Source organism: Lithobates pipiens, unplaced genomic scaffold, assembly GCF_037356315.1.
Source record: "Lithobates pipiens isolate NorthernLeopardFrog02 unplaced genomic scaffold, aLitPip1_a1.2 Scaffold_13, whole genome shotgun sequence".
In the NCBI taxonomy this organism is placed as follows: Eukaryota; Metazoa; Chordata; class Amphibia; order Anura; family Ranidae; genus Lithobates; species Lithobates pipiens.
In genome coordinates, this window is record NW_027507718.1 from 460310903 (window position 1) to 460325157 (window position 14255).

The 14255-nt window shown below is 41.7% G+C and overlaps 1 protein-coding gene across 4 annotated transcripts in view; it reads right to left on the minus strand.

Annotated features, from left to right (window-relative positions):
• The window catches only part of PPP2R2C (protein phosphatase 2 regulatory subunit Bgamma), a 242838-nt gene that overhangs the window by 112573 nt on the left and 116010 nt on the right, over positions 1-14255 (minus strand). For 3 of the 4 annotated variants that reach the window (XM_077477809.1, XM_077477812.1, XM_077477813.1), the window contains one exon: positions 10294-10323. The exons of the other annotated variant lie outside the window; for it this stretch is intronic. In XM_077477809.1, coding sequence (XP_077333935.1) covers positions 10294-10323 — 30 coding nt within the window. The remainder of the gene's footprint in view (positions 1-10293; positions 10324-14255) is intronic. 4 annotated transcript variants of the gene reach the window in all.

Sequence of the window (14255 nt, forward strand, 5' to 3'; positions counted from 1 at the left end):
GAATCCATTGTACCATTATGTATAGATGATTGATAAGCTTTAACATGATTATTTTCCCAATGCAGTCTCATGTGGTTTACGTCAACTCATATCTGATATAATAATCCATTTACTCCTAATGTTAAGGCCACTTGTGATGTCACAGTAGCATGTTTTTCTATTGAGTAATGTATAAACAAAGCCAGGCATCTAGATTCAAAACACGCTTTTCCACCCACACTCAGCACTGACGCAAGCAAGAATAATGAGGCTCCAAGATATTATTACAGCACTGCAACTATTACTAAACAGATAATAAAATATTGAAATAAATATCTCTCAGTTGCCTAGTTCATCTTCCACATTGCAAGTCTAATTTCGCATCAATCTCCGAACTAAATTAGAAAAGCATCAAAATAAAAAAACAAAGCGTATTTTACAGATAATCAGATTCTAAGCATTCATTCTGTGAGCTGATTTGACATGGTAATGTTCTAAATTTATAATATAATCTATTTAAAAATAACTGGTCATGATTGGACTTGCGCAAGAATCTGAATATTTAGTCTTCAATTATTATAATACACTTGTGTATAAAAGCTCATCTGTGGGCAAATGGAAAAGCTCCCATCAATCCTCCTATCCACTTTTCTTCCTTCCATTCACAGATTTTTTTGCTTTTCTGAATCTGCCATCATGCGCCCCTTGATGGTGCCGATTCTGTGAGTGTAGATTGGTTATCCAGTGATGCCGTCTGTGCCTGCCACTACCTGGTCCCCTTGTTGCGATGTCATCAGAGCGCCACAGTCTTTTGAAGCCAGAAGACCCTGCTGCTGGACATGCTTGGACATGTCCATATCACCCAGGCAGCAATGTCGGCACCAGAAGAAAAACCCTCCAATTTCAGCAGTTAAGAACAACCATTATCAACCAGGGTTCCTCCAGAGGTTGCTAGGGGTTCAGTGAGCTGTGGCTGTTTGACCTCCCATCTGATGGTGCCTGGATAAATTTGGGTTCAACGCTACTTGACAGAGCCAGTGGCTTGGCACAAATGATCTTTTTAGCTACTGTATCTATAATGGTGGCATTTTGACCACCACTGTAAGGGTTGCATTCTTCCTAGTGACCACTAATGTGAAGGGCATTTTTTCATTGACCCCCAATGAATTTAAGGTAAAAAAAGGCTACCAGCAACGGAAGCCCCATAGTAACTCTAAGTTCGTTTTGTGAGTAGTGCCATTGCTTTTTATACATTTTGATTAAAATTTTTATAGTAGTAATGCACTAGGTCAGTGCACCCTCCTTCTTTTCTTCTTCACAACTGCAAACCTACCAAGACATGGCCGTCCACCTAAACTGACAGGCGGGGCAAGGAGAGCATTAATCAGAGAATCAGCCAAGAGGCCCATGGTAACTCTGGAGGAGCTGCAAAGATCCACAGTTCAAGTGGGAGAATCTGTCCACGGGACAATTATTAGTCGTGCACTCCACAAACCTGGCCTTTATGGAAGCGTGGCAAGAAGAAAGCCATTGTTGAAAGAAAGCCATGAGAAGTCCCATTTGCAGTCACATGGGGGACACAGCAAACGTGGAAGAAGGTGCTCTAGTCAAATGAGACCAAAATGTAACTTTTTGGCATGAAAGCAAAACGCTTTGCGTAGCGGAAAACTAACACTGCACATCACCCTGAACACACCATTCCCACAATGAAACATGGTGGTTGCAGCATCATGTTGTGGGGATGCTTTTCTTCAGCAGGGGCAGGGAAGCTCGTCAGAGTTCAAGGAAATATGAATGGAGACAAAAAACGGGCAATTTTAGAAGAAAACCTGTCAGAGTCTGCAAAAGACTTGAAACTGGGGTGGAGGTTTAACTTCCAGCAGGGCAACAACGCTAAACATACAGCCAGAGATACAATGGAACGGTTTTGATTAAAGCATATTCATGTGTTAGAATGGTCCAGTCAAACTCCAGACCTAAATCCAATTGAGAATCTGTGGCAAGACTTGGAAATTGCTGTTCACAGACGCTCTCCATCCAATCTGACAGAGCTTGAGCTATTTTGCAAAGAAGAATGGGCAAAAATGTCACTCTCTAGCAGGGGCGGACTAACAACCCATGGGGCCCCCTGGCAATAAGCGATCATGGGGCCCCTCTGTGTCCCTGTCCACACCCAAGCCACACGCAACATCACCTACATATTGCACTACCGACATTACATACGTACACCCCTACCCCCTTTAGCTGCAGTGGCAGCAGCTGAGGATGTACACATCCTGGGACAGGAATTAAACAGCTTGTTGCTTTTTTTTTTGGGTGAATGGGGCCCACTCTGCAAACACCCAGCAACCATGTGCAATGCAGGGATTTGCAGCATGCTAGTTTGGTATTCAAGGGGTTAAAGCAGGTGATGGGATGACAATACCATGCCTCCTCACTGCTTGCTCTAACCCTTGTTTTCACTGTACTGCACAAGATTGCCTGGGCTTTGCAGAGCAGCCCTATTCACTTGAATGAGTTATGCCTGGCAGGCGCTACAACTGCCAAGCATGACAGGGTGTATAATTCCTGCTGCGGCTGCAACATGTGCACACTCCTGTCCACTGCAGTTAAAGTGGGTATAGTTAGGGGTAATTAAAAACAGGGCTCAACTATCAGGTTTTATCCCCCCAAAACTGTGAATGTAAACAAAACCTTACCCTCAGGGGTGTTGGTGTTTAGGGGACCCCTGGGACAAGGATAGAGAGAGACCCCTGAGATAAGGACAGAGAGGGACCCTGGGATGAGGAAAGAGAGGGGTCCCTGAGATGAGGACAGAGAGGGGCCCCTGGGATGAGATCAGAGGGGGGGCCCTTGGGTGAGAGAAGAGAGAGGGCCCTGGGATAATAGCAGAGAGGGGGTCCTGGGATGACAACTGAAAGGGGTCCTGGGATAAGAGCAGAAGGGGGGGTCTTGGGATGAGAACAGAGAGGGACCCCTGGGATGAGGACAGAAAGGGGTCATGGGAGGAGAGCAGAGAGAGGGTCCTGGGATGACAGCAGAAAGGGGGTCCTGTGATGACAGAAGAGAGGGGGCACTGGGATGATAGCAGAGAGGGGGTCCTGGGATGAGAGCAAAGAGGGGGTCCTGTGATGAGAGCAGAGAGGGGGTCCTGTAATGACAGCAGAGAGGGGTCATGGGATGGGAGCAGAGAGGGAGTCCTGGGATGAGAGCAGAGAGGGGGTCCTGGGATGACAGCAGAGAGGGGGTCCTAGGATGACAGCAGAGAGGGGTTCCTGGGATGAGGGTAGAGGGGGGGTCCTGGGATGACAGCAGAGAGGGGGTCCTGGGATGACAGCAGAGAGGGGGTCCTGGGATGACAGCAGAGAGGGGGTCCTGGGATGAGAGCAGAAAAGGGGTCCTGGGATGAGAGCAGAGCGTGGGTCCTGGGATAATTAGCAAGTGGCATCTCTTTGATTTGGGGGAAGGGGGGATAAGGATATCTGATAGGGGAGTGCTTTTAGAAGGGAGAGGACTTGTGCTGGTGGTGGGGGGGGGGGTCAGATTTGAAATCCCTCCACACCACTCCACATTCCAGCACAAGTCCTTTCCCCTCCAAAAGCACCCCCCCAGCACATATCCTTTTATCCACTTGCCCCCCATCACTTTTCCATGTGTGCATCCATGTTACCTGCCACCCCATCCATAAATTATACACAGACCTCAGATAACCAGTGCAGCTCTTGCAGTTAATGTGTCTCTCCTCCCTGGCTCCTCCTCCTGTCTGTATACATCGGAGCCGAGGAGGAGAATCCTCGCTGATCTCTGTCTATGTGGTGTGCAGGCTCAGTGAGGAGAGATGCCGGCTGCTGCAGAGGGACGATGGCTGTGTGGGGGAGCCTGGGCAGACTGCAAAAGATGTGAGGAAGGTGTCCTGAGTGCCCACGCTAGCATGCCCCTGTCAGGCCAGTTACTGGAGCTCAGTGCTAAAACTTGTTTTTAGGCTAGTGCTTGCCAGGATTGATGAGAGCTTATTAATCCTGGATATATATGCATTTTTTATAGGTTTTTTTCAAGGTTGTCCTTTCACATAGTATACTTTACGTGTTTTAGTGATATATTCATTAACCTGTATGTGGCAATGTTTGATAGCCAACATTTTTGGTATATAATAAACTTTTGATATGGTTATATATTGAGGGTGGTTGTTCCTCAGTGATCCTCACTTTTCTTGTGGGTTACTCGTCTGTGGGAACCCACATTATTCTTTTTGTCGTTGTTTTGGTACTGGACTCCGGGAACAGCACAGATTTCTTGGGATGGAGGTACCAGGAACCTCTCATGGGGCCCCCTACTGGCCCCGGGCCCTTGGGCAGTGCCAGAGTGCCCTAATGGTTAGACCGCCCCTGCTCTCTAGATTTGCAAAGCTGGTAGAGTCATACCCAAAAAGACTTGCAGCTGTAATTGTAGCGAAAGGTGGCTCTACAAAATATTGATTTAGGGGGCTGAATACAAATGCACACCACATTTTTCACATAGTTGTCTGTAAAAAACTTTTGAAAACCATTTATCATTTTCCTTCCACTTCACAATTATGTGCCACTTTCCCAATAAAATACATTTAGGTTTCTGGTTGCAACATGACAAAATGTGGAAAATTTCAAAGAGTATGAATACTTTTTGAAAGCACTGTAGATTAGTCTTAGAAGGTGTCATAGAGTAGGATTAGAGTTAGTTTTTGCCTACACTTCCACTTTAAGAGTAATGTAAAGAACTACAGGCTATGTTATATATTCTCAGGTGCACTGTGTGAGGTGGGAATGTTGACAGGCCAGCAACTGTAATTTTAGGTGACCCTTGGCACTTCAGCTAAAAAAGGTAGGGAGGCAATCCTGCACAAGTCTAATGCCGCATACACACGGTCGGAGAATCCGTCGGAATGCGTCTTATCGGACCGTGTCATCAGATAATCCGACTGTGTGTGGTATGCATCGGACTGATTCCGTCCAAATCTCCGTCGGACCCAATTTTCCAACATGTTGGAAATATTTCCTGACCAATTGGGCCGGTCGAACCTAATCCGATCATGTGTAGAGAATTTTGATCAGACTAAGTGCCACGCATGCTCAGATCAAATTCCTACATCAAAACTATTGGCTACTAGCCTGAATGTAGTCCCATCGTAACGAATTTACGTCATCACGTTCTGAAAGATCGGATTTTTCGACAACTTAGTCCGACCGTGTGTATGCAACAGTTTCGGACACAATCCGTCAGACTAAATCTGACGGACAAAATCCGACGGATTTGGTTGGCAGAATCTCTGACTGTGTGTACGTGGGCTTAGGGCTATTTCACATGGACGGTCCTCCTGCTGATCCCCTCTGAGCAGGTGGATGACAGGTCCGTCTCCGCTCACTGTGTGGAAATAGACTTGTCAGAGCTCCTCTCTCATCTATGGGGAGTTTGGATGAAAATAGACCACCTGTCCGTTTTCATCTGATCTGATCCTCCAGACGGATAGAAAATAAGGTCACCATCCGCCTGGATTTCATGGACAGGTTTGGATCGTATATCTCCAGATCTCAGTGGACATGTCAGTGCTGACATCTGCTGCTCCATAGAAGTGAATGGAGTGTCCGATCAGGTCCGCCTGAAAAACTGACAGGCAGACCTGATCAGAAAGCCCGTGTGAAAGGGCCCTAATACTTTAATATTCAGATTGTTGCATAAGCAAAGTTGAGAACTGCAACGAAAACTGATTTTTAATGGCCCGGCCACTTATCGTCATGTTTTCATGCGTGCCAAGCTGCATGGTACTGCAGCAATTTTTCTGTGGGTAGGGTAGCCCACCGCAATGAGATAGGTGGCTTCACTGCTACCAAAAAAATGAAATGGACCCAAAATTGTAATTGAAAATCATTCCCTGAGTCTGTACTACACCTCTGCATCCACTACCTTCAACCACTTTTACCCATGGTAATCATTACATATAGTTGTAATGCAACATACTGTATATATTCTAAATAGTATTGTTATGAGCCCATAACCACCAATATATATGTCAATTTCTATTGATTTAAATTAATTTCGCTGCATTTCACAACATAGGGAAAGGGCATATGTTAAAAGCATTTTCAGGCTGTGCATTTTACACCAATTTGGTTCCAGCAGAATTTGCACATTTATGATTTTTTGAGTTTGGGGTCCATAATATTGGTATGAAATTTTACATGATTAAGATTTGTTGTGCTATGTCGGACATTGTGATGTATGGTGTCTGTAGCCATATGTTATATTTGTAGATATCATTCACATGTGCTGCTGAGGAAGCTCATTCGAAACACGTTCACATTTGGATTATTGGATGAAAAAATGTGTGAACCCTATAATAGATGCTATATGTGATTTGAAATCTTACGAATAATAAAAAAAAAATTGGTAGAACTAAAGGCAAAACTTTTTTTTCTTTTTGGATAGTGTAAAGAAGGGTTTTAGCCCGTCAGGTTTTTTTCCCCATTGGGGAGATTTCCATTCACTTCCTGTGAATCGTGAAGTCCAAGAAAATGCCCCTGAATTGCAGGAAATCTTTGTTGTCACCAGGGATACCAGAACTACTGTCCCCAATGGAAGATTTCCCCTCTATTACTGTTCTGGGAACAACCCAAAATTTGGGATTTTCTTTCACTCATGGTGATAACTGTACACAGGACAAATAGAAAGGATGAATCTCCCTGATGGGGACACAGACAGCAAAAAACCTGACAGGTGTATTAATTCCTCTCCATCCTATCCAAAACGAAACAAAAAAGTTTTTTCCTTTAGTTATACTATAATATGTCCAAGTAAAACATTTTTTTTTTACATTTTATAAACAAGAACCCTTGTCTGGTTTTATTGCTGCCCGGGGGTCAGTCAGAGAGATTTATTACTTCCTTACCAAAAGACAATGACTCCAATACACAGGAAATGAGAGTAAAGGCCTGTGCACACCATCAGAAAATCAGAACTAAAATTTAATCTAATGAACGATCTGCCGATTTTTGGATGGTTAGTACGCTGCTTTCGACAGATGCTTCCAAATTTTCGGAAGAAAAAAACAGGATGTGCAGGCTTTAAAATTTTTGTGCTATGTGAACACAACACCCGATTTTCATTTAATTAGTACAGTTTTTGTCCGAAAAAAATCGTAAGCACAATGCTCAGAAACGAAAGAACACATACAAAACAATTTATCACATTACATCCCTTCTGAAGTTGAATTCGGTCGGACGAGAATTTTCGTATGTTGAGTAACCTCTTCACTTTTGATATGAGACTAGCATGCAACAAAAAACGAAAATTTGTTTGATAATCTGATCGTGTATACCATGCTTTACTCTCCAACAGGTATTCCCTCAATACCTGCCTGGTAAAACCATTGGCACCAGAACAGAAGTGCCAAGGGGGTTCTAATTTTTCTTTTCTTATATAAAATACAATTAAATATTTTGGGTGTACATACACTTTAAAGAATAAATATTATGTACAAGGTGGTATCAAAAAGTTTTGTAACACACCAACAGATGGCAGCACGAGGCTGCATGCACATTCACAGGGAGCACCGACCTTCATAAGTCAGTATGCCAAAAGACATCATCCTGTGTACATCGGGAGCTGTGCAACTGGTGCTATTCTGACCATGTGCGTTACCACGTCTGCTAAATCAGCAGCAAGTTAGAACAAAGTGAAAACATGAAATTCTGTGTGAAACTGGAAAAATCCGTCACAGAGACATTTGACATGATTCGGCAAGTTTACAGCGATGCTGCAATGAGTCATTGGAGGTGTTTTGAGTGGCACGCGCAATTGTTCTTTGACGTTCATCATACACAATTTGCTGAACGGTTTCAACATTTTCGGGGATTGAGCTTGTTAAAGGTCTTCCTGATCTCTCATCGTCTTCCAGTGATGTTCTTCAGCTCCTGAAGCAGGCATGCTATTTAGGTACTTTTTGATACCACTTTGTATTAGAAAAATCTTGCTCCTTGACCAACCCATGAAAGGCTGATGCAGTATTTAGCAGAAGGGGAAAGCAAAGTACTCCATAGGAAGATCGGGATGGTAAGTGGGAAGTTTAGGCCAGGCAGGTATAGAGCACATAATGACAGCCTGATGGAGGCCCCGACACCTATTCTCATCTCAAAGTATGCTGCCTGACCCAATGGGGGCATTTTTTTAGGAACAGTCATCCTTTACAAAATTACCCATAATGCACTGCTCTGTTTTGTGTAAAATGGGACAGGACTTCACTTCCTACAAAGTGTTTCCTATTGTCCAGGATCCCGGCAGGCATGTCACTCTCTAGGCCCCCAGAACAGCCACGACAAGTTGGGATGGGAAACTTAGCTAACTTTAAACCAAAAATAGTGTAGTGCAACACCTTGATAGAAATAAGAAAAATGTATACAAAGTCCAATGTCCATAAACTATATATTCAAAAATGTATTTCATCCGACTTCCAAAAATAAGAAAAAGAACAGACAACAAACACATACTACATGTCTTAACGCTTCATGCAAAAGTGAACATCCACCATCTGGTGAAGGAAATGCTCCCCTCAATTATTGTGATAACACGTTCATCAATATTATCCCATTATTGCTGTTGATTTTGGTTCATCACTCTTATGCCGCGTACACATGATCGGACATTCCGGCGGACTTGATCCGGCGGACCAGAGTCCGTTGGACAATTCGATCGCGTGTGGGCTCCAGCTGACTTTTTCTTCCCCAAAGTCCGGCGGACCTAGATTTAAAACATGTTTTAAATCTTTCCACCGAAAGTCTGCCAGACCCAGTCCCTGTTGGAAAGTCCGACAGACCAACTACAACGCAACGGCAGCTACAGCACCTGCCAGCGAGAATGTTTCCAGCGTGATCCTATTGTGCTGGTTCTCGGCTACAGGGTACTGTACACCAGGCCCTTAGGTCTGGTATGGATTTTAAGGGTTTTTTCAGCATGGGGTTCCCCCCAAAATCCATACCAGACCCTTACCTGAGCACGCAGCCTGGCCGCAAGCCCGATCGTTCCAAAAGTATACCGGAAAGTACGATCGTGTGTACGCGGCATTATTCTCCTTGATTTACACGGGGCAACCATCTCATCCACTTTCCGAAGCGTTCCACAGACTTTATATACATTTTTCTTATTTCTGCATTATTTCTGCATTACACTGTTTTCGGTTTAAACTATATGTTTTAAGTGTTGTGAAATCACTGCACAGTGTTAGCCCTTGTACACACGGTCGGAGAATCCGTCGGAATGTGTCCTATCGGACCGTGTTGTCGGATAATCCGACTGTGTGTGGTAGTATGCATCGGACTGATTCCGTCGGAATATCCGTCGGACCCAATTTTCCAACTTGGAAATATTTCCCGACCAACTGGGCCGATCGGACATACTCCGATCATGTGTAGAGAATTTTGATCAGACCAAGTGCCACGTATGCTCAGATCAAATTCCTACATCAAAGCTATTGGCTACTATCCTGAATGTAGTCCCATCGTAACGAAATTACGTCATCACGTTCTGAAAAATTGGATTTTTCGACAACTTAGTCCGACCGTGTGTATGCAACAGTTTCGGACAAGATCCGACGGACAAAATCCGACGGATTTGGTTGTCGAAATCTCCGACCGTGTGTACAGGGGCTTTGCAACACATAGCAACACATATATTAAAGTTAATGGTTTTGTTTGTTAGTATTTATTAGCACTTATTGTTAATTGCGCTGATTGTGATTATCACATTAACTTAGCTAAGTTGCCTAGTCAAAGTGAATTCTCCATATACTTCTATGAAGAATCGTCTAGACTAGAAGGCTGCATCATGTGCTCTCTTGGGGATTTCTTCATAGGAATATAGCCAAAAAAGCAGCAACCAATTTCTGGGACACCAATAGCTTGGCTGAAATAACACATTCACAGCAATGCTGGAAGTAATTGGGAAGGCTCCCACCACCTAGATTCTACAGTAGGATTCTACAGTAATATTTAAGACCTAGAAGGGGATCAAATACTGCCATGACTGCACTAAAAGCAGGTTAATTTATTCTGGGAAGATGCTCTGTGGAGCATGTACTAACATGAACATTTCTTTTGCCTAAAACAACCAATCAGAATTCTTGTTTTATTCTCAGACTGTGACATAAATAACAGTTGGACACTGACTGGTGGCCATGAGCAAGATCAAATTTCCAGACACACAACTTTTCATACATAGGCCTTTGGATTTTTCAACAAATAAATGCACATACAAACAGAATATTCAATAAAAGAAGATAGAAAAACCTACCATTGCTTGTTGTTATGATGTCAAGGCAGCCTATTGCAACATGCAAAAAGGATAAAAAGAATACTTAAAGTTCTTTTAACCACAGCCAAGTAGATCAGACACCAAACAAAAATGGCCAACGACCAACAGTACTCCACTGACAATAGACCACTGTGTACTACAGGAGAGGGACCACAAACACAGACAAGCACAACAATGACGGATAAGATGCAACAAAACTATCACAAGTGGAAAACTGGGAAAAATAAATAGTATACACAAAATGTGTGATGCTTACTTTATTCCTTCTAAGTTCTACTAATTTGATATTATGGATTGTCATTCTAAATGGTATGTTGCAGGGCTCCGCATGTAAAAGAAGAACTAAACAGAGCCTTTCTTAATGAATATAATACAATAAATATTCTATAAACAGAGTTAGCACACCCACATTTTAATGCAAAAATGATTTTATATTGAAATTACTAAAGATATTACAAAGGCCTAAAGAGATAGTACAATTGGCATTAAATATACAAAGTGTAAAAAAATGCAATATACAAAAATGGCAGCATGCAATGCGTAATACATACAACACAACTTCATGCAATAAATAAGCATAAAAAACATGGCCACAAAAGTATGGTACAAAAGTATGGCAAATGTGACAATAAAATAAGGTTGAATATCTGATGTTTCGATATGCTTAGACCCCTTTCCCAAGGAGTAATTAATAAAGAAAGGGAATGAGGTCCTTTTTAAAAAAGAAAAAAGATGATGCTCACTAATCCAAGTAGTTTGACAATTAGGAAAAAACCTGTGATATAATGAGTAGAAAGATAACTTTATTAAGACTTAAGACAAAAACCACACATAGAGCTGTAAAGAACCATCACTATCAAAAATTCTAAATGACCTCTACCCCTCACACATTAAAAAACTGACAACGTTGTCAATCCAATAAAAAAAAAAAAAACAGTCCGGACAATAACCCTGACAGAATTAAATGACAAATCACCCATTAATGACATGACCACGATCCATCCACCCACTCAAAATGGAGCATCAAAGTGTTATAGCAAAATATATTAATTAAATCGTGGAGGGATCAAGGTATATAAAATCCAGGCAATTTGTAACATAGTAACAAAGCAAAGGTATTTTAGCTGAATACAGTGTTTCTTATAACACGAGCTGATGTGTTTATTGATGTTCTCTGTTTTGGTGATTTCTCATTTAATTCTGTGAAGGTTATTGTCTGGACTCAGTTTTTTTTGTTTTTGTTTTTTTATTGGATTGACAACATTGTCAGATTTTTAATGATTAATGCCGTGTACACACAACCAGACTTTACGGCAGACTAGGTCCGACGCAATCAGGCCGTCAGACAATCCGATCATGTGTGGGCTAATCCGATCGTTTTTCATTAAAAAAAAATCAGACTGACCTAGAAATAGAACATGTTTTAAATTGGTCCAAAGGACTCAATTTCTATTGGGAAAACCATTCGTTTGTATGCTGGTCTGACGGACCAAATACGACGCAAGGGAAGCTTTTGGCTACTGGCTATTGAACTTCCTTTTTTAGTCCTGTCTTATGTCATCACGTTTGAAACTAACGGAGTTTCGAACTGACTTCGTGTGTGGGCAAGTCCATTAGTTCGGAAGGTCCGTCGGAGCTCCGCCAAAAGTCAGTTGGGAAGACCGTAAGACCTAGTCTGCCGGAAAGTCCGGTGTGTACGCGGCATAAGGAGTGGAGGTCATTTTGAATTTTTGCTAGCGATGGTTCTTCACGGCTTTATGTGTGGTTTTGTCTTAAGTTCTCATAAAGTTATTTTTCTACTCATTATATTATAGTTATTTTCCTAATTGTCAAACTACTTGGATTAGTAAGCACCATCTTTTTTAAAGCGGACCTCATCCCCTTTCTTTATTAATTACTGTGTCATTTAGGTACATTAATCCACACCTTAATAGGTGAGCTAGTGGACAAAATACTGGGCTCCCCCTTTTTTTGGATATTGCCTTGAGCGATACCTTAACCATTTGATTTTCTTGTCCCTTTCCCAAAGAGGACCACCTGAAACATCAAATATTGGACCTAATTTTTGGTGCTTAGACCCATATCTTAAGGAGGACCTCCTTGGAAAATGAGTCTAAGCATCCCACATTGTTGAAAATTGGATCAAATTTTTTGTCACATCTGCCTGACTTTTGTATCTGTTGTGGCCACTATCTTTGGGATGCTTTTTAATTGCATGACATTGTGTTGGATGTATTAAGCATTAAATGCTCCCATTTTTGTATACTGCATCTTATTGACATTTTGTATATTTTATACTGTATGTACTATTCATTTAGAAATTTACTACTATACTTATACTACTTTACTACTAATATCTTTACTACTTCTAATACAAAAATATTTGTTGTATTAAAATTTGGGTGTGCTATCTTTGTTTGAGGATATTTATTGTATCTAATAGGGGGAGGCGAGAGGGCTCCCTGGGTTTAGTTAAGCAGCCTTGTGCTTCCTTTTACTTTAAACTCCTTTATAAATGTGTACAAGATACCATCTCTAAAACCAACATTGGAAGATGGCTACAGATAGGCAGAACTGACTGTGGAGTAATGTGTGTAGTAGTGCTGGCAAATAAATCTGAAACAGATGTCATGGTGAAGGTAGGTGGTACTTGAACACTATAATGACTCTAATCGAGTTGTGAGCAGAAAGATTACAAATGGTCTATTAACATGACAAAAGTTGTGATAGTGATAGACTCACTAAAATTGTGAAAACCCTACCTAGCACTTTACTACTGAGGAAGAAAAAGGAAAACATTCTAAATTATTTCTTACATGCATTTGAACAGTAACACTGGTGAGGTGTTGCTTGTGGTACAATATACCTGGGAACACCTGCCACTTTACCTAATAAAAGCCACTCGATGGGTAAAATGCTGCAGAATCTCGATGTTGAGTGAGCAATAATGTGTACAGAAAAAATAAAAACTCATGCTAGGAGAAAATAGAAACTGTAGTCTGATAAAAATCCATTCTACCAAAAAAACTCCTTGTGCCTAGTATTCTTTTTACTTAAATTCTGCATTAGGGCTGGAAAAATGGTTCACATCTTATATTTGTCCATGATTATGCTTCAAATGCTAGTCAGGAGAAACAAGACTTGGTGACTTCCCTCATCTGCATATTTGCTCAAGTTTGGCGACTCTACAGGCAAATACTTAAGATGATGGGTGGGCATCACAAGTAGGCAGCTAGCATATTTAAAGATTACAGCAAATGCAGCCTCCACTTAAGTGATTTGGGAACTGGTCGTGGCCCACATTGAAATGGAAAGGGTAAGAATTAAAAAATGTTTTTGAATAAACATTTTCCTCCTGCCCCCCCCCCCCCCCCCCAAACTGCAAATGTAAACAAGTGAGGTTTCGAGATCCTTCTGGTTTCATTATACTCAGTTGAAACCCGCCTCTATGGCACAATTCCAAAGTATAGCTATCATTATTTCCAATTTAACAGAAATATATAAAGCGGGTCAGAGTAATCTGACATTATGTATGCTTATATGGACAATGATAACACCGATAATCATAAACAAGTAACCCACTAAAGGTACCTAAAGTACCAGAGTCCAATATGTGTGAGCTGATAAGGTGCTAACTACAAACCCAGCAAGGATGCAAATGATACACTTGATTTTTAAAGATTTGCCACTCAAAGAGCACTACAAGTCCCAACAGCACTGCAAAAAGCAGAAATAATGACCAATAGTGTAGCTTTACTGTAGCTATTAACGATGTTACACTCAGTTTGAGCTGGTAATCAGAGGTACATGTATCAGATTTACAATACCGTCTATTGGCTTTATACTAAGTCAGCCCAAGCTCATTTTCTGTTGGATCCCTTGGGTAACAGTTTTTATGTTTAGCTTTAAACCTAAAGCATGGCTACCTTTAAAACATAAAA